A 27815-nucleotide genomic window follows, 5' to 3' on the forward strand; every position below is an offset into this window, starting at 1 on the left:
GGGGGTTTTTTTTAGAAAGGGAGAGAGAAAGAGATGGCGGGGACCAGGAGAGAGAAAGCATGCACGGGCACAAGCTGAGGGTTGGGACAGAGGGAGAAAAAGTCTTAAGCAGGCCCCATACCTAGCACGGAGCCCGATGTTTGTGCACACTCAACCAACTGAGCCACCCAGGTGCCCGAAGATATATATTACATTTTAAAAAGGCAATGTCATTAAAAAACTTCCAAATGTGCAGGTAGATGGTTTTCAATTCTCCTTTCTTAATGACAATTTCAGAATTGGGGCAGAACTCTGTGCCATGCAAAGGGTAATTATTCCTCCTCTGCTAATCTTCTTAGGAAGCTTCCCTTGTATAAAAAGAGAATGTCCCAAAGTAACGGTAGGTCTCTATGTGCATTGAATCAAACACAAATATAAGAGAAAGTCCACTGACTCCTTCTACTACCGCAGTGATGTTTTCAAATATTTGGCAAAATCCAGAGGTGAGTGAGTAGCTACTTCACCGCAATGTCTTTTGATTAGCTGATTTAAATCTTCATTCAAAAACAAATCCCCTTGTAAAACTTCACTCTGAAAAAAATATTCAAAGTGACTCACATTAAAAGTTCTTATAACATAAACAAAAGCCAAGCTGTGAGCAAAACTGAAAATGTCAACAGTAGACCCCAAACCAACATATGAAACCTGACAGTGCCAAGCACTGGGTCAGGTCCAGGACACAGCTTACATTGAACAAAAGTCTCATGACTATCTCCAGAGTCCCGACCCCAGAGATACAGCCTACCATCATCAACTCCTAAACATGAAAAAAAAATGACCTATAATATAGTTAGCTAAGCAAGTTGGAATCAGTTGATAAGAGACATTTAGTTTTTTATTTCATCTTTTAAAAAAAAGATAATGAAAAAACATCACATACCTTCTTTTTGGAACTTGAAGACTGAACAGGAGGATTGAATGTCATTGCACCCATACTGTATGTCTGAAAAAGTTCTGCAGCTGATCTATAATCACAGAAAGAATGTAGACATCACCGTATCTGTATAACCTGAAATAACTGGACTGTACCCAAAGAGGACTCACTATTCTAAACCCATACAGTAAAGTATAACATAATCCTGCTCTTGAAACCAAGAAACTAACATACTGCTAAAATAAATCCTAAATACTCATGTAATGACAATGCTAATCAACGAAATCTACCTCAGAGAGGCCTGGTACACATTTAGAAATAGAGGCCTGGACAAAAACAAGGCTGAGCAGAACTCCAACTCAATGTGATCAAATCCCAACTCGACCAGTTACGCAGACAATACGCAACAAAGTCATGGGGGCCAGACAAGTGAAGCACGGAGTTACCCTCCATGGATTTCAAACAACTCAACCCCTCAGTTATTGGCCTGGATCAAAAGCAAAGAGAGGCCATTCAGGACAGACTAAACATCCATACCCACGGCATGTAAACGAATCCTCAGTGACTTGGGATTGGTTCACATTCCCAGGAGATCAGCAGGGGCCTCCAAGGATTGCAATTAGAGTCTCATCCCAAGCTCCACCCTCCAGGGCAAGACCATCATGAGTTTCCCTTCTCAAGCTTTTGGGATAAACCCTTTCTTCATCTTCCTCCAGAGAAAGAAATTTCTGACATAAATGAGGCCAGGATCAAGATCTCTGACAAAAACATGCCAGAGAAAGATCACGAATAAGAAAACAGACAGGTAATTGTTCTCTCCTTGTTTTCCCTTTTAAAAAACAAGGATGGGGGACAGATAGGAAGTATGAGGAAGAAAAAATGGGCCACTTTCTCATTTAATAAGGCTAAAAGTTATCTTTATAATACCCAGAAGGAAAAGGGTTCATGGAAAACTAGAGTTTCTGCCTCATTTAGAGGGAGGAAGCAGCTGACTTCTGCTGTGTAAAAATATAGACCTATTTTCCTAAATCTCCCAGTACTTCAAGAGAAGTTGGAACTTCTAGGTGAATTTGTCCAGTATTTAAAATATAGCAAATAATTCCATTTTTGTTTAAACTCTGAAGAGGCCAGAATACCAGTCTGCTGGCCGACCAGTCACCTGTCTGTGATCTCCAAATCAGAGAAACAAGCCGGCTGCAAATGAGAAAAATCTACACCAAAATAGTAACTCTGACTGCTGAGTATATATATATATATTTTTTTTTTTGAAGGGAAGCAGGCTCCCTGCCGAGCAGAGAGCCCGATGCGGGGCTCGATCCCAGGACCCCGGGATCATGACCTGAGCTGAAGGCAGCGGCTTAACCCACTGAGCCACCCAGGCGCCCCGACTGCTGAGTATATTACAAGGGTGTCTTTTCTTCCTTTTCTGTGTAATTGCCTCTTTTCGTAGGGGGAAAGGTCGTTATTTTTTCCACTTTTCTGTACTTTTAAATTTTTCAGAGTAAGAAGCTGGAAAAGGAACTTCTCTGGGCAGGGTGCTACTCCCCATCTGGAGCTGACAGTGGAGGCTAGAAGTACCAGCAGGTCAGGCCGCACTGCACCGAGAGAACTGGGAGGCCCACGGACAGGAAGCATGGCCACTCTGAGCCACAGTGTTGCAAAGCGCTTCTCTTCTCACTCCTCCCCTGCTGGCCCTACTGCAACCATTCGACAGCGGGGAGGAACCCACTGCGGCTGGACTCGTGGACATTCCCACAGAGCAAAGATGGCATTATCTCACTACCTGCTGAACCTGAGTGTCAGGGGTATGTGTTTTCACTATTCTTTCTGCTTACCTGGATGTGTGAAACTTTTTATAACCAAAAAAATGTTAAGTGATTACCAAAAACACACTAACAAAATCATGGTCGGCATGTTTTCTCCTTAGAACAATTCAGGAATATGAAGTGAGACCAAATCCAGATCAACTGGTACTTTCTGTTTCAAAATCTATCACTTTCTAAAGCAGGCGGCTCAGCGCGAACAGTGACCAGGCGTGGCTTGTGGTCTGATGCCTACCTCCGGCTCAACTCCGGTTTGAGCGCTTGCGAGCCTTCAGAGGGGGCTCCGGCAATCAGGTGAGCTGCAAAGCTCTGCACGGTGGGATGGTAGTGTCTCTGAAGGACAGAAGGACAGCCACATTTTGTACAGGTCAGTACTTGATAAAACACGGGCTACAGCAAAGATCTTCTCGAACACACACTCACTTTTTTTTTTTTCTTTTTTTTTATTTGACAGAGAGAGATCACAAGTAGACAGAGAGGCAGGTAGAGAGAGAGAGAGAGAGAGAGGGAAGCAGGCTTCTTGCTGAGCAGAGAGCCCGATGTGGGACTCGATCCCAGGACCCTGAGATCATGACCTGAGCCGAAGGCAGCGGCCCAACCCACTGAGCCACCCAGGCGCCCCCACACACTCACTTTTTACAACCATATAACATATATGTAATTTACAGTAACCACGTACACACAGAAAAAATACTCTTTGCTCATAGGATGACAACATGAACCTGATGACCAAGCTACCAGGGATATAGTTCAGTCTTGTTTTTACAGTATGGAAAGAAAAATCAAGAGGCAATTTCTCTTTCAGAGTGAAAAAAGTTAAGTTTCCAACAGGTTTCCTGAAACACACTTGCTATGAGGCTCCCTCTAATGCGCCCACACTGTGGGATCACGGCAGTGCCACCCTCTCGAAACTGAGGGGCTACCAGAGTCTCCCTGGGCAGGACCCAATACAAACCTTCCGTTCCGGATCGTGCTGGGGGAAGAGTTCAATTTTGTAAACCTCACCCCACAAAAATGTCATTTTCTGCCTCCTTAGAAAATGCACCTCATCAACTTAAAAACCAGAAAGAGCAAAGTAAAATGTTGATTAGTAAAACAGGAATTCTCCAAAAGGCCAGACCAGAACAAAATTATATTGAGGACTCTGGCAATAATAACAACTTGGGGGAAAACTGAAAAACACTGCTCACAAAGAAAGGACCATCCTTACCCGTAGTGCATGCAATTCCCAAAGCGCAGTGTTCTGAGCATTACAATACTCAGGTTCATCCAGCTCAGGAAGGAAAACCCCACTTCCCTGAGACTCGTTGTCAAGCAACAGATCTGTTTTTGGGAAAGTCTGCAAAAATGTCACATTAAAAAAAAAGAATTAATACTGGTAAAGAATATTATTGGGTTCTATACTTTTTTCAAAAAAATATTTCATTTATTTGACAGAGCAAGCAAGCATGTGTATAAGCAGGGGGAGTAGCAGGCACAGAGAGAGGGAGAAGCAGGCTTCCCACTGAGCCGGAAGCCCGATGAGGGGCTCAACCCCTGATCATGATCTGAGCCGAAGGCAGATGCTTAACTGAAAGCACCCCTGGATTCTGTACTTTTATCTGAATTTAAATTTATTTTGATTTTTATGCTTAAATAAGAAATATAAGCAGGGCGCCTGGCTGGTTCAATGGGTGGAGTGACTCCTGATCTTGGGGTCATGAGTTCAAGCCCCATGTTGGGTAGAGCCTACTTAGAAACCAAAATATGTTTTTTGTGTGTTTTTATTTGTTTTTAAAGATTTATATTTATTTGACAGAGAGAAAACGTGTGCACAAATGGGGGAGTGGCAGGGAGAGGGGAGGGAGAAGCAGGCTCCCCGCTGAGCAGGGAGCCTGACACAGGGTTCTATCCCAGGACCCTGGATCATGACCTGAGCCTAAAGCAGATGCTTAACCAACTGAGCCACCCAGACACCCCCAAAATAAAATATTTTTTTAAAAGAGCTATAAACATATTTGTACTGACACAAAAATGTGTCCATCACCATTAGTGTTAAAAAAAAATGTTATAACGTATACCATAAAAAAGTGGTGTTGTCTATGTATATGTGCTGTACGTTTTATATATGAATAAAAAAAGTCTAAAAAAAAAAAAGTTTGCTGGAAGGAAACCCAACAAATGGTAGGATGGTTACCTCTGGAGAGTATCAACAGGGGTGGAAATGCTTTCATTTTGTAATTTTATATAGTTCTTTTCTCTCTGGATTTTACCATTTTCCCTTTATCATAGTAATAACGTAAATAGGGAAAAAAGATGCAAACAAGACAGCACTGCTGTGCTACCACTGAACTTAGCTTTGTATCATTACTTACATGCATTAATATTCTGTTAGTTGCTAAAATGCCAATGCTTGAATTTGGAAGAACGTGAAGAGCAAGGGTACAAAGACGCTTGATGAAAGCAAGGGCTCTCTGCTGAGAAACCTGCTTTCTGCGCTTAGTTAGCATGACGTCAAGGCACTGGAGGAGAATCTCGACACCTTCATTCGTAGCACCTAAAACAGCAGATATACCCTTCAGGGCTGTTCTCATTACTTTTTCTTTTTTTTTTTTTAAGTCAATTAGCCAACCCCAACCTACAGTACATCATTAGTTTCAGATGTAGTGTTTCATAATTCATCAGTTGCATAAAACAGCCAGTGCTCATCACATCACATGCCCTCCTTAATGCCCATCACCCAGTTACTCCCTATCCCTACCCTCCAGCAGCCCTACGGTAGTTTCCTATTTAAGAGTTTCTCATGGTTTGTCTCCCTCTCTGGTTTCTTTCCCTTCTGCTTTCCCTCTCTTCCCCAATGGTCTTCTACCCTGTTGCTTATGTTCCTCAAATGAGTGAAACTGTATAATTGTCTTTCTCTGACTGACTTATTTCACTCAGCATAATACCCTCCAGTCCCATCCACGATGATATAAGTGGTAAGTATCTGTCCTTTCTGAGAGCTAATATTCCATTGTATACCTAAATACTTACATCACGTCTTCTTTATCCATTCATCTATTGATGCACATCTCGGCTCTTTCCAGAATGGCTACTGTGGACATCGCTGCTATCAACACTGGGGTGCAGGTGCCCCTTCAGATCACTACATTTGTATCTTTGGGGTAAATACCTAGTATCATTACTTTTTCATTATACAGCTTCACTGCACTCCAGAAAAACTCAAGACGACTGTCATACCTGTCCCAAATCATTCCCCTAACCAATGAAGTAGTGCTATACTGCTCAGGAGATGCAGAGGGTTCTACCATAGCTCCAGTCAATTCCAGAAATTCTCTCTCTCCAACTCTTAACATAAGGTTAAATACAGATGTGTGGCCCTCAGAGGCCAACATTTTAATACACCAATTCTGATTTCTTATTTTTCATTGACTACACACAAGATATTCTTAAAAGGTAAGTATTTATTCAAGACATTATCTAAATGTACATACCTGCATGTAACTTGAACAGTGTTTTATACAGATGTGTATAGAACTTCATCGGATCAATATTCAGAACATCACCTTTGAAATTACAACAATTAGGTATGTTACAGCCTCCAAAGGTAAAGCAAACAAAACTTGATTAAGAAAATATTTTACCTTGCCCAGAAAGAATATGAAAAGCTGTCTGGACGCAGTGAAGACTTTCTCGATAGCTCAGGTCCTTGAAAAAAAGGGAGAAAAGGACACTAAGTATAATAATCACCATTCAAACCTTAAAAATTCATTAGTAGAGTTACTTACACCAGACTCGATGAGAGTATGCAATACTACTAATAAATCATCAAAAAACTCCACATTTATAAGGTGAGCAAACCTAGAATCAAACAGAGCTTAGTCAACAGGTGACCTAAAAACACAAATAAAACAGCTAGAAATTAAACTTGGCTTTAAAGTCCTATTTTTAATATTCCCTATTTCAATGTTAGTTATGATGCAGGTGGTGGTAATTATTGATACTTGTCATTAATTCACAATGACCTTTTTTCTTAAGATTTTATTTATTTATTGGACAGAGAAAGAGAGATCACAAGTGGGCAGAGCAGCAGGCAGAGAGATGGGGGGAAGCAGGCTCTCCATTGAGCAGAGAGCCTGATGCAGGGCTCAATCCCAGGACCCTAAGATCATGACCTGAGCCCAAGGCAGAGGCTTAACCCACTGAGTCACCAAGGTGCCCCCGGAATGACCTTTCTAGCAATTCATCCACAGCTGGACACTATACTCAGCAGGAATATATGAGGCACTAAACAAACTGAAAATATTTCAGAAATACTTCTGCCCTACAGAACAAGTTGTTAAAAACAAACAACTCCCCAAGGAAAGTGACCAACTACCCCATGATGCTCTAACTCATAAAAGAGTCAAAAACATCAGCTTTTGGGAAAATGGGAAGCAGGAAAAGAGAAAGGAGGAAAGAGACTGTTATTTATAGGAATATGGACCCTACTAAAGCTTTAAAAATAAAATGGAAAGAATACTAGACCTGGTATCTAGTTCAGGCCCTGCAATTAATTGCCTGTATGATCCTAGGTAAGTCGCTTGTCAGTCCTGGGCCTCTGTTTCTAGAAATAACTGAGATCCCTAGGTAGGGTTATAGAAGAATCATCTGACCTACTAAATGTGAGAGCACTCTGTATAGCATAAAATCCTAGGCACTGATGTACTTAAGTCAAGATCTTTCTTCAATATTAGTGCAAAGGCCTTTGACACTATGTAAATCTTAGACAAGAAGGACTCTTAAATGTGATACACTCCCTGTGGACTAGTACAACTTTTTTGGTGAAGGAACTGGGCAATATTTATCAACATTTAAAGCAAGCAGACCTTCCGACCAACAATATATGCGCACAAGTACATGAAGGTGTTTCCAGTACAGCACAGGGGGCTGGCCAAATAAAAGTATTACTGATCCATGAAATGGAATATTCCAAATGTTAAAAAAAAAAAAAAAAAAAAAAAAAAGGTGGATATAATCACACCAACATGGAAAGATACCCAAAGTAACCATTTTATCAAAACAGAAAAGCCAAGTTACAGAACATCTACATAGCAGGATTCCATGTGTGTGACAGAAGACAGGCAGACAGACTTATGTACTTACATAGGAAGGGAAATTATAATATTTAAATTTTGTATTCTTCTGAATCATTTGAATTTTTAAAGCAAATAGATATGACTAAAAGCTTTTTTAAATAAAGGAACTAGTCACTGAAAAACAAACAGGAGGTCCTATCCAATTTAGAAATATTCCCTTCTCTGACCAACCTCTCTTTCAGTCTTTTCAATAACAATTACTTTATAATTCCATTGCCAAATAACTCTACTCATTACAAAGAAATTTCTTATACTAACCAGAACTTGCCTTTTCTCTGTCTTTCAACCCGAAGTCCTATTTCTAACGCTGTGCTGTCCAACGATGACAGCCACTAGCACATATGGCTATTAGTCATTTAAAATGGGGCTGGTCCAAACTGAGATATCCTGTGTAATATTCATCGGTTTTTATGGTTAAAAAGAATACCAAATATCTCAATAACTAATACTGATTGTACGTCAAAATATCTTAGGTAAGCTGAGTTCGATAAAATTTGTCAAGATTAATTGCACCAATTTTTTACTTTTTTAATGTGGCTAACGGAAAACTTTAAATTACATGTGTAGTTCACGTTATAGTTCTACTGCTCTGTTCTAGAGAATACTACCTCAAATACCCGGAAAACCATCACAAGCACCATTATTCTAGTTTGTATCCCCCAACAGGTTCACAAAAATATACAGAGAGATTTCTCTTTGCAGGGAAGATTACACAGGACTCGAGAAAGGATGTGCAGGCAGGGTTAGAACAGACTTAAGAGTCGTCTGCACGGACCACTCAGAAGTCTGACAGTGGATAACTGGCCACAGCGCAGAAAGAACCAAGAACTGAGCGATCAATCTTCAGGACCCTCAGAACTTAGTCAGCAGAAGGAAGGAGTTATGAAGGAGATTTAAAAAATAAAGGGCTTGAGATAAGAAAACTAAAAAGACAGTGTTGTGAACAGTTTCAAGGAAAGGCCGAAGACAGACAAAGACAGAAAAACACTGGGTCATCATTAGTGAGCCTTGGTTAAGAGGCATGGATTTTTTGGTCTTATTTAGAAAGAATCAAAAATGCTTCAACCTACACAGCCCTTACTTGGCAAGGCCTTCTAGAACTGCTGGCAGGAGAGGTGACCTCTGGGCCTTCTTCAATATTCTGAAGTAGGTCACAAACACAATATTCAAAGTCTCTGTGTGCTGGCAGAAGAAGCAGACAAAATGACTTGAGTATAACCCTATACTCTTTCTCCTGACTTATCCCAATGATGAAGATGGTCAAAGCTCAACCTATCTGTCCCTTCCCAACCCTCTCCACAATCCAATCTTAAGAGTTTCCATAAAACAGGATGAAGATACACACCCTGTGATGTCATGAGACCAACAATGATCACATCAAAGCCTTGGGAGACAAACCGAGATCATACAACCCCAAGTTGCAACTATAATCTCTAGTTAAAACCATTTCACAAAACATTTTAAAAGCGTCAGAGAATGTGAAACTGCCTACCACTTTAAGTTTTTTCTCAGTGCTCTCTGAAGCTTCTGCCTCCAGAAGCTCTCGCTCCAACTTCTCTTCTGCTTTCTTCCACTGGAATGAGACAAGGGAAGAAAAAGTAAGAGCATATAGCACTGAGTGAAAAAGCAAGCTTCAAAGAGGCATAATATGTAAACATTCTGAAACACATACCCTAGACTATCTATGAATACAAACACACAGACCTGGAGAAGCAGCAAACACGCACCAAGCCAAGGACAGCAACAGGAAGGCAGGACAAGACCGGGGTGAGGAACAAAGGGGACTCTAACTATATCACCAACGGTTTCTTCTCAAGAACAAAACTGAAGTCTATTAATATTTGCTCATTATGAATGGTAGATACATGGGTTATGCTGTATTAGTCTCTGTAGTTTTCAATAATTTACGCTTTTTCAAAAGAAAGAAAAAAGGAAGAACACAGAGCCCAGAAATAATTCTTATTGTTAAATCCTCTACAACACAGCAATTAGTCATCAACGATACCTCCTAAACACATTTACATACAATGCATAAAACCAAATACTGCAGGGGCTCCCGGGTGGCTCAGTTGTTAAGCGTCTACCTTCGGCTCAGATCATGATTCCAGGGTCCTGGGATCGAGCCCCGCATCAGGCTCCCTGCTCAACAGGAAGCCTGCTTCTCCCTCTCCCACTCCCCCTGCTTGTGGTTCCCTCTTTCTCGGTCAAATAAATAAACAAAATCTTAAAAAAAAAAAAAAAATCAGATACTACAGAGGAATTCAACGAAGTATCAGTTTTTCCCACTTCTTTATGCTGTATGAGCAGCAAATAATGGTTGCTAAGCTGCCTGAGACTCAGGGGACCATCTCAGGAAGTTTCCTTCCTTCATGCAAAGTTAAGGAGCTGCCATGTTCTAGTGGGTCTTTTGTTTCGCCATCACAGCTGCGTACATGCTGTTTCTAACAGGGATATCCAATTTATATTAGGATAGCAAGATAAATAATTAAAAGATTTACCTTCATTTGTTTCCAATTATTAAGTCTCTTTTGGTACTTCTGCCCCATTTTCAAAATTTATTTTAGGCATATTCAAAGACGGATATCCCTGAAAACTATCTTTTGTTTTGTTTTTATAAGCAATTTGATAACCCGGTCTTGAGAAGTAGTAACAACGATGCTAGTGGTGGCAATTCATGTCTATACATTATACAGCACGCCCAGTGCCACACATTTGCTAAGTGCTTCACATAATGAATTCATCTTATTAAGACGGAAGGGTGACCCACGAGGTAGCTGCTTTTACTAGCTCCATTTCTCAAAATCTAAAAAAAAAAATCTTTATACTAAATAAACAAGGGGCTGGAATTTCAACCTAGGTTTCAAATAAGAAACGTGGTTCAATTAACAAAATCTCACTTTGTTGCCCGTTTACATAAATACCACCTTCCTGGTCAAGGAAGGGATCTGCGTATCTAAAACAATCTGAACAGTAAAAATAAAAGCCAGCGTGACACAGAAATTTTTTCATCAACTGCTCTTTTTGCTGATGAATTGTCAATTTAATTAATAAAGCAATTCTCTGCAATAACCGGGGAAAATAAAATTTTCTAAATATTAGGTTTTGACACATTTATTTTTATGATTTAACTATGATCTCTGACTGTGCCTACATTATGATTTTAATCTGAAGTCAAACAAAAAAGGAAATCAACCAAACCTTTCTCTGCATTCTTGATAGAGTTTTTCTCTTTTCCTTGAAAGTCATGAACTTTTTTGGTTTATTAATGTCCTCTGTATCTTTTTTCACTTCTATTTCTTTGATTCTTAAGCACAAGAATGTCTTTAACATCTAAGAGAGGAAAACACAATACACAGCTTAATATTTCTATTGCCCTCAAACCTTTTATACAGAAAAGCATTTAACAATGTTTTTCCTTCCTTTATGCAAAAAAAAACAAACAAGAAAACACCTGTGACACACCTTTTTTTTTTTTTTTAAAGATTTTTTTTTATTTATTTGTCAGAGAGAGAGAGAGAGCAAGCACAGGCAGACAGAATGGCAGGCAGAGGCAGAGGGAGAAGCAGGCTCCCCGCCAAGCAAGGAGCCTGATGTGGGACTCGATCCCAGGACGCCGGGATCACAACCTGAGCCGAAGGCAGCTGCCCAACCAACTGAGCCACCCAGGCATCCCACACCTTTTTTTTTTTTTAATTTTTTATAAACATATAATATATTTTTATCCCCAGGGGTACAGGTCTGTGAATCGCCAGGTTTACACACTTCACAGCACTCACCATAGCACATACCCTCCCCAATGTCCATAACCCCACCCCCCTCTCCCAACCCCCCTCCCCCCATCAACCCTCAGTTTGTTTTGTGAGATTAAGAGTCACTTATGGTTTGTGTGACACACCTTTTATCACATTTCACACTAAAGTTCTATTATCTTATTGCTAAACATATGCAGTAATCTATGTCTATAACAGGACACTAGTATTTGGCTAACTACACATAACAATATTTGGCAGTGTAAGGAGTAGAAAAAAGAACACATTACCTGGCATCGGTACTTAGAGTTACAAAGAATAGACAGGCCAGAAAAAGGTTTGGACCAGTATATGGAAGGAGAAGATGTAAATTAGATATTTCTAAACCGGCTGTAATTTACCAAACCAGCCTCCATTTTGCAGTCAGCAGTTCTAATCCTCATCTTTTCCCACCAATTAAAAAAATAATAACAAAAAAAAAAAAAAAAGAAAGAAAGAAACCCATATAGACCAGTGTTATTAATTTTAAGACAAGTTATTTTCATTTAAGCCAATGGGTCTCCAACTTCAGCAAACATGAGAATTATCTGGAGATTTATAAATTTATAAATGTGTTTACTATTGAGCCCAGCATCTAAACTTTAAAAATTTAACTCACAGAATACTCCTGCTGTTAGTATAAAAAAATAATATAGCCAAGATGTTCTCTTTTATGATCACTGTCGAAACTACTCAGCTGTCCATCAAGTAGGGGGCTAATTCATATAATAAGAAACTAAAAGCAGATGTTAAAAAAGGAAGAGACATCCCTCTACAACATAAAAATGAAAACAGCTCCAGAATAGCTTCCATAGAATAAATGCATTTTTATTTTAAAATCTAAACATGTATTATGTAATTTTAAAGATACATAAACAAGTATATATGTCGTATGTATAAACACCTAGAATTCGTACTAAATTGTTAAGAGTAGTTACACTTGAGGAGTCTTCTACAAAGAATAAAATTCCTTATAACAACTGAAAATTAACTTTGCAGTTTAAAAACAAATAAAATGCAAGGTCAGCAAAGGAAGGCTTACCTCTGGCCTAACTTCGTAATTTCTGCCCTTCACAAAACCAGAAATCACTTTAATCACACCAAGGGAAGCTTGGCCTAATTTATCTTGCTTAAACAGTTTCTTCACTGCCTCACAACACATTTCAGATATCTGAAAAAAATAAAATGTTACACTCAGCCAGTGTTTCTCAACTTTGGCACAACTGGCATTTTAAGCCAGACAACTATTCATTTGGTGGTGGACGGCTGTCCTGTGCATGGTGAGAAGTTTATTAGTCCCCTAGCCTTTGCCAGCTAGATGCCAGTAGTAGCCATGGCAGGGGTGACAATCAAAACTGCATGCAGACACAGCCTCACATTCCCTGGAGGGCAAAAGCACCTCCTGCTCAGAACCACCACACTAAACTTACGTTCAAAGAATTTTCTTAAAGAGACAGCGTTTAACAAAGTGACACTACTTTAGTGATAAATAATAGCTCCAAAAGAATTCTAAGACAAAAATAATAATCACAAGGTCTAGAACTTTGTGTTCAGGATGAAAGCCAACAACCACTTAGCAACCCACCGATTTTGACACGTCATTCATGAGAGGGACAATCAACACAATAATGTTGTTGTGAAAGTTGAAATGAGGTAGTGCCACCAACAGCTCACACAGGCTCCTCACAGCCACTTCTGCCAGTCCTTTGTAGGCCTTTAAGGAAACTACATTACTTTTCTTCAGTTTCCTTTGCTTCCAGTCTAATCAAAAGAGAACTGTAGTTACTGTACTCATTGATCAAAGCTTCAACTAATTAGCTTTAACAGGAATAAGCAATAACAGTATACACTGTGCAAATTCTTAAATGTTGTATCCACCCTTAGACACAAGTACAAACGTTATCATTAAATTTATCTGCCATCATCCACTCTCTGACTCTCACCATCATGTTAAGAACTTTGGCTTTCCATGCATTTTAAAAGATGTATCATTAGAGGAAAAGGGTCTCGGGAATAAATCAGGGCAGGGGAGACAGAGAGCTAGATACCTTATGGCGGAATCCCTGGACTGGGCTCTACCAGGCTTTCCCCAAAAAACTAGATTACAAGTCAAGAAACCTGGGTTCAAATCCTAATCCTCCACTATTTGGCTAGCGAATATGAGCAAACTCCAGATTCTGAGCCCCGATCTCTCCCATGTTCCAAAATTCTGGAGAATCTAAAACATTTTCTCCCAACTTCTTGCTAATGCTCACTGTGGTATCTTTACTGAGGAGGTCAAGAAGATTTAAGTTTTTCCTCAAATAACTGATGATTCACAGTACCTCTTTTCTTTTTTTTTTTTAATTTTTTTTATTTTTTTCAGCATAACAGTATTCATTATTTTTGCACCACACCCAGTGCTCCATGCAATCCGTGCCCTCTACAATACCCACCACCTGGTGCCCCCAACCTCCCACCCCCCACCCCTTCAAAATTCTCAGATCGTTTTTCAGAGTCCATAGTCTCTCATGGTTCACCTCCCCTTCCAATTTCCCTCAAACCTCTTTTCTTTTTTTGAAGATTTTACTTATTTGACAGAGAGAGCACATATACACAAGAAGGGGGAAGGACAGGCAGAGGGAGGAGGCTCCCCACTGAGCAGAGAGCCTGACATGGGGCTCTATCCCAGGACCCCGGGATCATGATTTGAGCCAAAAGCAGATGTTTAACCGACTGAGCCACCTCGGCGTCCCCACAGCACCTCTTTTCTAGAAATTTCTACATACATACTCTGCTACCATAACATCGCATCTTGAATATGGAAAATATACTGGTTTTTCTAGAGTAGGTTCAACGCTTCCCTGTACATCATACACAACCAGAGATGAGAAAGACAGTATAGATGACAGCGCCTGTGTTTTAAATTGCTTCTCATGTATATGAGTTTTCCTCAAACAAGCTGTATTCATCACAAGAACCATATCTTCTATTTACTTAAACCTGACAAGACTTCATAATGGATGAATAAACAAAATGTATTTACATATATACAATGGAATATTATTCAGCCTTTAAAAGGAAGGAAATTTTGACACGTGCTCTGAGAATCTTAAAGACATTATGCTAAGTGAAATAAGGCAGTCACAAAAGGACAAATATTGTATAACTTATTGTAGAATTCTACTTATGAGGTTCCTGGATTAGCCAGATCCATACTCAACTCAACTTAGAAAGTAGAATGGTGGCTGCCACAGGCTGGGGCAAGAGAGAAAGGGGAGCTCAGGCTTAACAGAGAACTTCCGAGGGGGAAGGTGCCAAAGTACCGCCAATGCACAGCGGTGACGGCTAGATGACACCGGATTTACCGAACGCCGCAAAACTGTAAGCTTTACAAAGAGTTACAATGGTAGAGTTGTATTTTACCATAATTTTTTTAAAACTTAAAAAAACAAGACTTCATAAGGTTCCATCAGCTTAGAAAAGGCCTACCCCCGCGTGGTGCAGCACAGAGGCCACCAGCCACACGCGACCACTGAACGTCTGAACTGGGGCTAGTCCAAACGCAGACGTGCCGGCAGTGTGAGATACCCGTCAGATTTTGAACTTAGTACAAAAAAAGGGATGTAAGATACCTAATTTTTAAAACTGATTACATGTTGAAATCATTTGTTGAAATAATCATATACATAGTAATTTCACTACTTTTTACTTTTTTTTCCTTAACATGGTTACCTATTTTTCAAATGACGTATGTGTCTCATGTTCTATTTCTCTTGGACAGCGCTGGTCCACACAAAGCTCCCAGGCCTTGGAATGTATGCTCCCAAGGAGGCTCCAGTCGGGAGGCCAGAGTATGGAAGCAACATCCTCAGCACCCAACCCCAATATCTCCTTCCTGCCCTTACCGGGCCAATAGGATTCGGCAGTCCTGTTCCAGCTGAGACAGCAACTAGGTGATCCTTAGGCCCACTACTGAGTAAAGGAGCCCAGCTGAGTAAAGTGAAAGCACCTGACCTGACCTAGGCAACTGAATTCTTCTCCATTCATGCTCCAATTTTCATAGGACCCTCCTTTTCTGAACAAAGAAGAGAATAAAGGTTTGGTGGAAGAGTTTATCATCCAATACAACCGACTTCTTTCTAGTCCACTTTTTTTTTTTTTAAGATTTGTTTGTTTATTTATTTATTTGACAGAGCGACAGATAGAGATCACAAGCAAGCAGAGAGGCAGGCAGAGGCAGAGAGAGAAGCAGGCTCCCCACTGAGCAAGGAGCCCAATGCGGGACTTGATCCCAGGGCCCTGAGATCATGACCTGAGCCAAAGGCTTAACCCACTGAGCCACCCAGGCACCCCTCTAGTCCATTTTTAAGGCACTAATTTCATCCATTTCAAGTCATCCTTCTCCCCTAATTACCCTCTCCAAATAAAAACGAGCAGCATAAATTTCAACCATTCATGAATTCAAGAAACATACTAGGAAAAGACCTAGAGCAACAATAATACTAACAGCTGATCAATACAGGCTAAGCACCGTTGTAAGCAACTTTCATCTAGAAATTTACTTCTCACAACAATCCTATGAAATAAGTACTATTTTTTTTTTTAAGATTTTTATTTATTTATTTGACAGCAAGAGATTACAAGTAGGCAGAGAGGCAGGCAGAGAGAGACGAAAGAAAGCAGGCTCCCTGCCGAGCAAAGAGCCCGATGTGGGCCTCGATCCCAGGACCCTGAGATCACGACCTGAGCCGAAGGCGGAGGCTTAACCCACTGAGCCACTCAGGTGCCCAAATAAGTACTATTATTTATAAACAGAAAAATGGAAACAATGAGAGATTAAGTAATTTGCCCACCACATGGGCATTAAGTAGAGGGCCCAGATTTGAACCCAGGAAGTCAGACTAGAGGCTCTGCAGTGACAACATGCTACACTCTCAACACAGAGCACAAAAGCTAGAACTCACTTTCCAAACCAAAGTAAATTATGTTACATATTTTTAAATGTTTAATATACCTTTAACCATTTGCTCCAGATTTTCCAAATAAAATTTATATTGGCTAACCAGGCCTTCCTCAAATTCTCTTAACTTCTGGGTTTCTTTGCGGATCTGAAAAAATCATAAAGACCACTCATTTTTTAAAATCAAAATATCAAAATCCTTAAATTAGCACAAAATGTGAGAGCATAGTATATACCCAGTCCTACAAAAACAGGAAAACCAAAAAACCCTACTATTTCTCCCATCCCTACCTCTCCAAAATGTTCAGCTTATTTTGTACAGTAATTGTTATCTATCATTACCTTGGTAGATTTTTCTGCTTCTGTGAGGGGTCGTATTTTATATGAAGGAGTAATGTCCTTAAATAACTCCAACAGGGAAATTACCACCAGCTTTCGAACAGTGACAGCCACATCAGGATCCTGTTCCATCAGCATGGAACGTAGTTCTTTCAATTTTTTAATCTGTTAAAGAAATAAAGAACTTGGAAGGGCAGAGAAATGACTGCAAAACAATTAAGAACAAAAGACAATAGCCTCACATCTGGCACAAGTGGAATCCATGCAGTGACTCAGAGAGTTTAGTCATACACAACTCCAGCTACGACTCACATTACCAAAAGATAAATCATCAAAGCCAATCTTATCCTTGGTAAATAGTTAGAAGATACAGACTTTTAAAAAATTTTAAATTTATTAATATACCTACTCTTTGAAAAAAATTTTTTTAAGATTTTTATTTATTTATTTGACAGACAGAGATCACAAGTAGGCAGAGAGGCAGGTAGAGAGATAGAGAGGAGGAAGCAGGCTCCCCGCTCGATTCCAGAACCCTGGGATCATGACCTGAGCTGAAGGCAGAGGATTTAACCCACTGAGCCACCCAGGCGCCCCTACTCTTTGAAATTTTTTTTACTGGGTTTTCTTAAAGCATGTGCCTCTTAATTTTTTTTTTTTTTTTGAAATTAAAATGTTAGATACACCAAATATATTCATCACATATACAGAAGTTAATCAGGAATTTATAAGTAGAATGTATATACATTAGCTTCAACAAGACTCGTACAAAAATCATTTGTATAAAGTAATGCTGAAGTGAAAACAGTTCAATGGATGTGCTTGCTTTGATGAACTACTACTGCCTGCTAGGTATCTTGAGAAGAAATCCTCCGGTTAGTTAGCAACATTTGCTGCAGCAGGGCTAGGATCAATATGCTCCCACCTATTCGCTAGCCCTAACTCGTGTGAGCATGAGGCTCCAGAGCTGGAAGACCCAGATTCTAATCCAGCAACTGTTGAAATCATAACAAATTTACTTGAATTTTTTAGGGCTCAATTTTTCAGCTGTAAAGTAAGATCAACAGTTCTTGTCTTTATGGTTTTATAATGATTAAATGAGATGATAGAGGTGAGAAATATTCCAAATTTCCCTCCCTAGTTCTGCTCCAGACTTTCCCTTCGCTTTGTTAAAAAAGAACAAGTACGGGGCGCCTGGGTGGCTCAGTGGGTTAAGCCGCTGCCTTTGGCTCAGGTCATGATCCCAGGTCCTGGGTTCGAGCCCCACGTCGGGCTTTCTGCTCAGCGGGGAGCCTGCTTCCTCCTCTCTCTCTGCCTGCCTCTCTGCCTACTTGTGATTTCTCTCTGTCAAATAAATAAATAAAATCTTTAAAAAATATATATATATATTAAAAAAAAAAAAAAAAAAAAAAAGAACAAGTACTACTCCAAAACATACCCAGATGCAATTTTTTCTACAAAGGTAAATAATCTACTTTATTGTTCAATAAACAAGTATATTCACAGTAGGATGACAGGAACACCAACATTAACAGGAACAGTAGTACTACTTTACAAGACTTCATGTATATTTGATTATTTAACCCTTATAACAAAGTTTTAAAACAGGCACCATTCTCTTTTTAGAGATGAAGAAAATGAGTCTTGGGTAAAAGGACTTACCCAAAGTCTAACAGACAGTACCCCACGTTTCTGGAGTCCACGTGTTCTAACCATGACCATCTTCACCACTGATCCCATGGCCCACTGATCATTATAATTCTGATCTATTTCACTTAACATATTTTCCACTTACAAGTACTCCTGAACTAATTTCACTGACTTTTGTGTAGCATGTTCCTTATTAAAAATCCCATCAGTCAAGCAAATTTGCAAGTAAGTTCCTTCTCTCTTGTCCAATTAATTTTTACACTTAGCACTTTCAGAGTTCTAACATTAAATCAATATCCTCCTTTTAGCTTATTTATTTATTTAAGAAAGAGAAAGAGAAGGGAGGTGGTAGAGGGGGAGGGAGAGAATCTTACGTAGGCTCCACGCCCAGCACAGAGCTAGATCCACGATCCTGCACCATGACCTGAGCTAAAATCAAGAGTTCCAAACTTAACTGACTAAGCCACACAGGAGCCCCTCAATACCTTCATTTAGAGAAGAAGAAAATAAGACTCAAGAGAGTTTAAGTGACTTTTCTTAAGATTACAGAAAAAATTAAGTGCAGATGCAGGATTACATTTAGGTTCTTTCTACTCTTTTTTTTCCCCCCCAAGATTTTATTTATTTTACAGAGAGAGCACAAGCAGAGGGTGCAGTAGGCAGAGAGAGGAAAAAGCAGGTTTTCCACGGAGCAGAGAGCCCTGACATGGGCCTCGATCCCAGGACTCTGATATCATGACCTGAGCTGAAGGCAAATGTTTAACCGACTGAGCCACCCAGGCGCCCCAAGGTTCTGTCTACTCTTATTCTACCTCAGTCACTGTATTTTAATGTTCTTCCTTTCTGTATATGCTTATAGGTAGTAAAGGAATCTTACAATAGTAGACATTTGCACTATATCTAATATGAAAAGCTCAAAGAAAGTAGTACTACTTACATTACTTTCTGGGTCTGATAATATGGCAGATGCCAAGGCTGCAATATGCATTTTCTTCTCCTGTAGTTTCTTCCTTCTCTCAATCAAATGTTCTTCTAATGTCAGTTCTCGAATGGGATCTTCAACGATTTCTGAAAGAGATTAGATATCCCCTCTTAACCGTTTCTTTATTTACAAGTATCCAAGAACCTTTATCAATACAACAATATTTTCTACAGTAATAGATAATAATGATGATAACTTTTACTGAGTACTTGTCATGGGTCAAGATTACTACATATGATCCTCTCAAAAATGCTATGAGGCAGGTACAATCGTCATAACCATTTCGTACATAGAAAATGAGGCAAAGGGAGTGTAACTTGCTTATACTCACAAGTCTGGTAGAAATGGAATTCAAATCCCAGGTAGTCTGACTCGAGAGCTCATATTCTTAACTACTATGCTAATAAACTTATAATAATTGCCATGAATTGGGGCACCTGCGTGGCTCAGTGGGTTAAAGCCTCTGCCTTCAGCTCGGGTCATGATCCCAGGGTCCTGGGATCAAGCCCTGAATCAGGGTCTCTGCTTGGCAGGGAGCCTGCTTCCTCCTCTCTCTCTCTCTCTCTCTGCCTGCCTCTCTGCCTACCTGTGATCTCTGTCTGTCAAATAAATAAATAAAATCTTTAAAAAAATAATAATAATTGCCATGAATTAAGGGAAAAAGCAACCTGACTTTGTTTTTTTTAAAGTACAGTACAGTCTACCTTGCTTTCAACTCTCTGCAGTCCTTTGCACTAAAGAACATATGTCCATCTTAAGAAATTGATAGAGAACTAGATTTAATAAATACACAAGCATAATCTCTAATGAGCCTATGAAGGATGACTGAAAACAACTGGTTGACCTGTAATCTCATTTATACCATTAATGAGGTTTGCTAAGCTGAAGTAAAATTTAACCAGGTTGGGGGTGCCTCGGTGGCTCAGTGGGTTAAGGCCTCTGCCTTCGGCCCAGGTCATGATCCCAGGGTCCTGGGATCGAGCCCCGCATCAGGCTGTCTGCTCCACAGGGAGCCTGCTTCATCTTCTCTCTCTGCCTGCCTCTCTGCCTACTTGTGATCTCTGTCTGTCAAATAAAAAAAAAAAAAAAAAAATTTAACCAGGTTGTTCTACTGCAAATTCCAAACAAATATAATGTCAAACCATATGTTCTTTCAGTTTAACTTTGATTGTAACTGTCTTACCTATTAGAAACCCACCTTCAATTATCTAAAATAGCCATACATACAGACATACATAACTGCTCTAAGAAAGAAGTGAAATGATTTCATATCACAGAATCAGTTTGTAATTTAAAGCTAAAAAGTTAATATTTATAGGTAGGTCCTTCACTTAAAATTAAAAAGAATTCAAAATGGTAGTAATTTACAAGACTCTTCATGCATGCCTAGACATTACAAACATAACTGCATAAAATTTTCCATAATAAAGAGCAACAAAGAATCAAATTCCACAAGGTTAAGACTTTCAACATGTGGGAAAATGTTCAAAATGACCTTGAAATGACCAGTAATTTAGAATGCACATTTCAGACTTTATCTAAAATTGTTACATTTATTATTACGCAAAAAAAGGTAATTTTCAATTAACAATTTAGTAACTACAAAAATGCATTCCATTACCTTCCTCAAGTTCCAGCTCTTCTTCGTCCTCTTCATCTTGCTTACTGTCTATAACTGTATGGAAAACACGTATATTTAAAAAACCTGAGCGCTTGCTTCGGCAGCACATATACTAAAAAATCTGACTATTACTTAAGTGATAAAACTACAGAGAGAAAAGCAGGAAAGTGATTACCATAAAACTCTGGAAAGTAGTTACTTTTGTGAGGAGGAAGCAATTAATGATTGAGGGGATCAAAAAGGAAGTTTCTGGGTGCTGGCAGCATTTATATCTTGCCCAGATAGCAGTTTTATGGGTGTGTTTTTTGTGATAAACCACGTAACTTTGCAAGGCAACTCTGATTTCTAGACTTTTGTGTATTTTACTTCACAAGAAAAAGGTAAGAAAATGTAAGGAAAAAAGGTTAATAAAGGATAATATTCTAATTATAGAAGCAAGAGTATTTGGTGAAAAAAATCTCTGAAAAGAAAATCACCTCAACATTGCAGCCTCAGCTATACTGACACAACAGATATGAGAGATAACCATCTGGATTTCTGGCCAAAGTCATCAAGCTTGCTATATGACTAACTGCAGTGACCCCCTATTTTGTAGGTAAAAGCAAAAAATAAAATTAGATCTCGAGTGAAAAAAAAAATGTGATATTAGTAAAGAGCTACAATGTTTACTAATACACTGGCTGACTGATTAGATTCACCTGGCTTCTCCCTGGTCTGCGGGATTATACCACTTTTATCCTTGATAGGAAGTAAGTGAATCAGTTCCTTTTCTGGTGCAGTTTGCAGAGTTCTTGGTATTTTTTCATATTTATCTATAACACGCTCATGCTTTCGTTTCTTGGCGTGAACAGGTTCACTGCAGGAAAGAAAAATTCCAGTTTTAGTGTATTTACAAAGGAATCTAGAGATTATTTTAAAAGTATGGAAAAGTAAACTACTAGGCAAACCTCCAATAGGTATATAGAAAATAAAAAATAAAAAAATCAGTACATAGATACTAGCACCAGACCAGGCACATAGTAGGCACTCAAATTAACTAAATGAATAAAAGAATCGTACAGTCTCCCCCAAAGACTACAGCTGCCTTCAGATACAAAAGAGAAGTGAAAGCTACAGCAGATTCTTTTTGAAAACTATTCCACAAAGCTAAGGGTGACATCATGCTGTTTTACTTTCCCAAAAACCTTTAAACTATTGCATGGACTTCGGAGTTAATAAGATCTAGGTTTAGGGATGCCTGGGTGGCTCAGTTGGTTAGGCAGCTGCCTTCGGCTCAGGTCATGATCCCAGCGTCCTGGAATCGAGTCCCACATCGGGCTCCTTGCTCCGCAGGGAGCCCGCTTCTCCCTCTGACTCTGCCTGCCACTCTGTCTGCCTGTGCTCGCGCTTTCTCTCTGACAAATAAATAAATAAATAAAATTAAAAAAAAAAAAAAAAGATCTAGGTTTAAACTGCAGATCCACTAGTTGTGATGGCAGGAAGCATCGGTTTCCTCTGTAAATGGGAATAATATGTCCCCAACAGGGTAACAAGGACTGAGATCTTAGCCATTAAGAACTCAGGACTGTTCTGTCAATTCCCCAGAGAACTACATTCTTCCCCCAGGACACTCTACTTCACTATTCGGACTCAAAAGAAATGAAGATATACACTAAATAAAATCAGTTTGCTTTAGTCATGAACTTCCTTTATTTAGGAAATAAACTGAGTTACTCTCTTATGCTCCGAGCTGAACATCTTGCACTACTAACCACCTAACTAAAATTCAGAATCAAGTTTTTAATACTGAAAAGATGTGAATGTTTATAATCTAAAGGAAGTATTACCTAGAAGAAAGATCTCTCGTTAGAAAAGATGCTCTTTGTCCTAAGTCTCTCATTAACTGCAAGTCATCTGCATCCATCATATCCAAAGGAAGGGCTTCCTCTTCTTCCTCCTCTTCCCTCTCAATCCTTTTACCTGTTCCAACAACAAAAACAAATTCAGAAACTGGTATTCCAGGTATAGAACTCTGTGTTTTTGTGTTAATAAGAGGAAAAGTTTATGCTTTTCTAGTACAGTCAGCCTGGTGTTTCTAAATGGGAGCACTAAAGACATGCTGGGCCAGACGGCTTTGTTCTACCGGGGTGTCTTGAGCTAGGCAAAACGCTAGCATCTCCAACCCCTGAAAACTAAATGCCAGGAGCCTTCGCAGGTTCACTGTCACAACTAAAAAATAAAATGCCTCCACACAGTCTGCAATGTCTTTCAGAGCACGAGAGAACCGAGGACTTAGCTGCTTCACTCCTTCTGATCCCCACTGACTTCCTTTCCACTTCAGCCACCCCCTCTGCAGGCCGCATCCCAAACCTTGGTGCTCACCCCAGGCCTTGACCACAACCGTTTGTCCTTCTAGGTCTCATCTGGTTACTTCCACTGCACTTCTGTGACCCATATATAGGTCTTCTATCCTCTGACCACTCTACTTCTATCTTCCATTGTGCTCTACACTCCTGAACTTCCCCTGCATGGTTATCATTTCAACTGCCCTCTTGCCAATATCCTCAACTACCTTCCCTTCTACGGTTTACGCACTTACATCTAACAAAACCCCAATGGATCACTCCATCTTCTGTCTGTCCCTCATTCTCTTTCTCTTTTTTAATATAAAAATGAATGTCGATTAAGTGCCAAGCAGTGGTCTAAGTGCTAAGGATTCAACCATGAACAAGACAATCTTAGTTCCCTAACAGAACCTGTAATTCTCCCTGACTCCAATAACACTAGTAAATATTGCCATACAAAGGTACACCTTGCATAGAAAGGAACTCCTACCTACTCTAAGTGAGCTTACCATTTCTCAACAGTGACCAGCAGCTGGTTTATTTCCCTGATCAGCTTTCTCTCTTCCTTAGACTGTTCAAATCTTTTCTCTATCATCACACTCCTAACGCCATCACCTGCCTCACTTCATAATCCTCAGAGGAGCTAGCTTCCTCTATCACTAAGAAAAGAAAAGCCAGAAGCTAGAAACTCCTGCAACTTCCCACACTGAATTCAACAACATCGGCCTCCATCCCTTGTTTTCCTTCTCATAACTTTGTAAGAGTGTCCCTCCTCCTGGGCTCTGGATCTCAGAACTTCTTACCGTCTCCTATCATTTAAGCCCTCTCTCCCTTGGACCTTCAAACTGTCTAGTCCATTAAATTCTTTTTTTTTTTTTTTTAAAGATTTTATTTATTTATTTGACAGAGAGATCACAAGTAGGCAGAGAGGCAGGCAGAGAGAGAGAGGAGGAAGCAGGCTCCCTGCCGAGCAGAGAGCCCGATGCGGGGCTCGATCCCAGGACCCTGAGATCATGACCTGAGCCGAAGGCAGCGGTTTAACCCACTGAGCCACCCAGGCGCCCCCATTAAATTCTTTATATCAGCATTTTAAGATGGTCAAGTCATCCTCCAGTGGGCAATTTGTCAACCTTCGCTTCATAGATCATATAGATCATACTGATGGACTATAGCTCTGTCAGTCTTAACAGCTGTATAGTATTCCACCATAGATAACCAACATTATGTCACTCAATAATACCTGTTGATGAACATCTTATTTTCAATTTTTGATCATGGTGGCATTTTTTTTTTTTTTGCTATTATTAATAACGTTGAAATGAGCATACTTGGAAATATATTCTTGGCAAATATTTTCAAATATAATCATAGACTGAATTCCTAACAGTAAGATTGTTAGATCAAAGGAAAAGCATTACCTGAAAATCTTTTTGTGATACTGTATTTGAGTTTATAAATATATTTTTATTCAAATGGTATAAGCATCTCATACATGTGGCAAAAGTCTATAATTTCAAGTGAGTGAAAGCATCAATACACACTACTTTTCACCTTTTTTTTTTTTAATTAACTATTTTGTAGACTATTTCATGTTGGGACATAAAGAATTTCCTTCTTTCTTTAAACATCCTTCTGATTTCTAACACTGTACAGTTCTGGTTTTCTTCCTAATTCTCCTAATAAACCTCATTACATCACATTATTCTTCCACCCATTCCTTAAACGCTGGGTTCCTTAAAATTCTTTCTTGACTCTCTTGTTCTCACACTACACAGTCTTCACATTGACTCTACCAAGTCTAAGGCTTCAATTACCATCTAAGTGCAGATAATTCCGAAAGCTGTTCTCTCTAACTCAGATACTCATACCTTACCGCCTGATAGACTTCATTTAGATGCTCAGCATATATAAATAAGTATTTTACTTTTTATATATAATTATAACATATCACATTTTTTAAAATTCCACTGAAATTTAGATAGAAAATATCTTAAAAAGCATGTAACTCAAGCAACATTTTTTTTTTTAAACAGATTAAGTACCTGGAGATTAAGTGACCAACTAAGGCCACTTTGCTAATAACAAAATTAAGGTAAAAACCCAAGTTTCCCCATTTCCAGTCCAACAACCTTTTTATACGTCACAATAATATGTAACCAAGAGATCAAACTAAATAGGTCACATTTAAGAAAATGAGATATACATGGGAAGGTACGATCAAATATAAATACCCTGAAAGTACCAGAACATTGTAGAGGAACTGGTTTGACTCAAAATGGTCAGAATCCTTACCCATTTTGAGTACTTGGGGAGTTCTTCAATAGTTTTACAAAAGATAACCCTGACAGTTACAGCTCAATTTCACTCCAAGTTTCCACATGAAAAGAAAGCTGAAGCTGAGAAAATTAAGTGAACCTTGGCAACACTGTCAAGGATGCCCCAGAGAAAGGCAATGTTCTTACCTAAGCTGACTGCCAGTGAATGAGAAAGTGGCAGCGCCGGCATGTTCCCCAACAGTTATTTACACAGCTACTCTCAGTCTGTTTTCCCAAGTATTCTATCTTCAGACCTGCTTTCTAGACAAACTAAAAGCAGAGACTAGCTCTTTTTCACAGTGAATACCATCCTGTAATGTTTTCTCACACGGGCTGTGATAAAGCACATAGGACTACTACCCTTATTTACTCTTGGGAAGATCTGGAAACAAGACTGATTACTAGAAAGCAATGTTATTTCATGAACATTTTAGGACAAATCAATAGAAACTACAGGACATGAATGCTTTCCCAATTACCTGGTCGTTTTTTCTTTGGGTCCTCCAGTGGCATCGGTTTCTTAGACACAGCATCGTTTACAGCTTGTCTTAGTTTCCTCTGTTCTTTCCGGTACTTCTTGAGAGTGCTTTGTTGTTTAAATTGCTTATTTTTTAGCTTGTTTTCAAGTTTGACTTTACTAGTTTTTAGTAACTTCCGAAAGCTCGGGACCTGTTTTTTATTTCTTCTCTAGAAAACAACAAGAGTACAGCATACCAGAAATTTAAACTGCAAACCCAGAACAAAATGTTGTCTTTAAAGTGCATTCATAAATCGTGTTACTGCTTGCTAAGTTCTCCAACATATTTGACTCCAACAACCTCGTTAAGCAGTAATTGCTGCTACCTTCAAATAACTGATGAAAAAGCTAAGGCTGAGAGAGATTATATGACTTGTCAAAGACTCTTAAACTAAGGAGGGCAAACGGAATTAGGATCTTTGGATTTCGACGCTTGCTGGTAACTTCTAATTGTGAAATTCAAATCCCAGCTCTTTTTCTTTGAGAAGCGGGGCAAATCACTTACTTTCTTATCCCCACACCCGTTAGGGGAAAAAATGGACTCATCTCGCGTCCCAAGACTCACATTATAAACTCGCTGAGAGCAAGACCCTGTCACATTTGTAAAATAAAGGGTTCGAAAGATGGTCTCGAAGAACCCTTTCATGTCCGACACCCTACAGAGAGAAGATTCCGTGTTTGTATCATCGCGGCCCCCTGAAGCCGAGCGCGAGCACAGTAGGCGATCCAGATCTAAGTGCCGGGAGGCTGGCAGAGCACAGAAAGGAGGGAGCCCCGAATCCAAGCCACCGCCCCCTATACAAGGGCAAAAACTCGCCGAAAAACTACAGCAGGGGGCCCAAGCCGCGGAGATCGGGCTCCTCACGACACTTACCGCTTTCATCCTTAAATATGAAGAGTCCCGACCCTACAGTTTCACCGGGGATAAATGTAACCCAGGGCTCGCAAGGCTGTAACTAACACACGTGCCCAAGCCCCTAAACTGCGCCAGGCGGAAGCTACCCCTGGCCCCTCCCCATCCTCCGCCGCCGGAAATAGAAGTGGGACTTCCGCGCTCAGACTCGGCCGCGCGCCCTCTCGCGGCACCGGGCGGGTGGCACGGCGGGGAACGCGCCTGTGAACGTGCGGTGTACCTGAGCGGCGCTTGCCGAGGGCGGGTGGTCCCCGGGGAACTTCATAAGGTCTGTGATTCCTGTCCTGTCGCCTAACTTCCTTTAAAGTCCTGGGGAAGTCGGGCTCCACCTTTCAGGACGAAAGGGCTTGCTTTTTATCAGTCACCTCCCAGCACGTGGTGCCTCTCCTCACGCAGCGTATCTCATCTTTCTGTCAGAGATACTGACCTTTGCAGTTGGTTTTCCTCCGTCGAGGCTTGAGGGCAGGCTTGAGGGCAAAAGGCCTACTCCTTTTGTGTCATGCCTGCCCCCTCCACGGGCTCTCTGGGCATGTTTGTGGAATGGCGAATGACTTCTCATGACCTTCCGGAACTC

General features: G+C 40.0%; 1 protein-coding gene across 2 annotated transcripts; it reads right to left on the reverse strand.

Annotated features, from left to right (window-relative positions):
- On the reverse strand, positions 1-27815 carry NOC3L (NOC3 like DNA replication regulator). Of its 2 annotated transcripts, none has more exons than XM_047702046.1 (21): positions 27669-27815; positions 26291-26498; positions 22999-23131; positions 21871-22028; positions 21173-21226; positions 19507-19637; positions 16926-17087; positions 16638-16731; positions 13227-13402; positions 12684-12812; positions 11052-11183; positions 9346-9426; positions 8935-9035; positions 6504-6576; positions 6360-6423; positions 6210-6281; positions 5091-5272; positions 3947-4075; positions 2972-3069; positions 920-1004; positions 1-570 (listed from the first exon to the last, which is right to left on the reverse strand). In XM_047702046.1, the coding sequence occupies exons 1-21, from the start codon at positions 27798-27800 to the stop codon at positions 442-444; spliced, it is 2523 nt and encodes an 840-aa protein (XP_047558002.1). In that variant the 5' UTR covers positions 27801-27815; the 3' UTR covers positions 1-441. The 2 variants fall into 2 exon arrangements, with proteins under 2 accessions (XP_047558002.1, XP_047558003.1); XM_047702047.1 differs by lacking the exon at positions 27669-27815 and adding an exon at positions 27203-27342.

This window comes from Lutra lutra, chromosome 14 (assembly GCF_902655055.1).
Source record: "Lutra lutra chromosome 14, mLutLut1.2, whole genome shotgun sequence".
NCBI classification, from domain to species: Eukaryota; Metazoa; Chordata; class Mammalia; order Carnivora; family Mustelidae; genus Lutra; species Lutra lutra.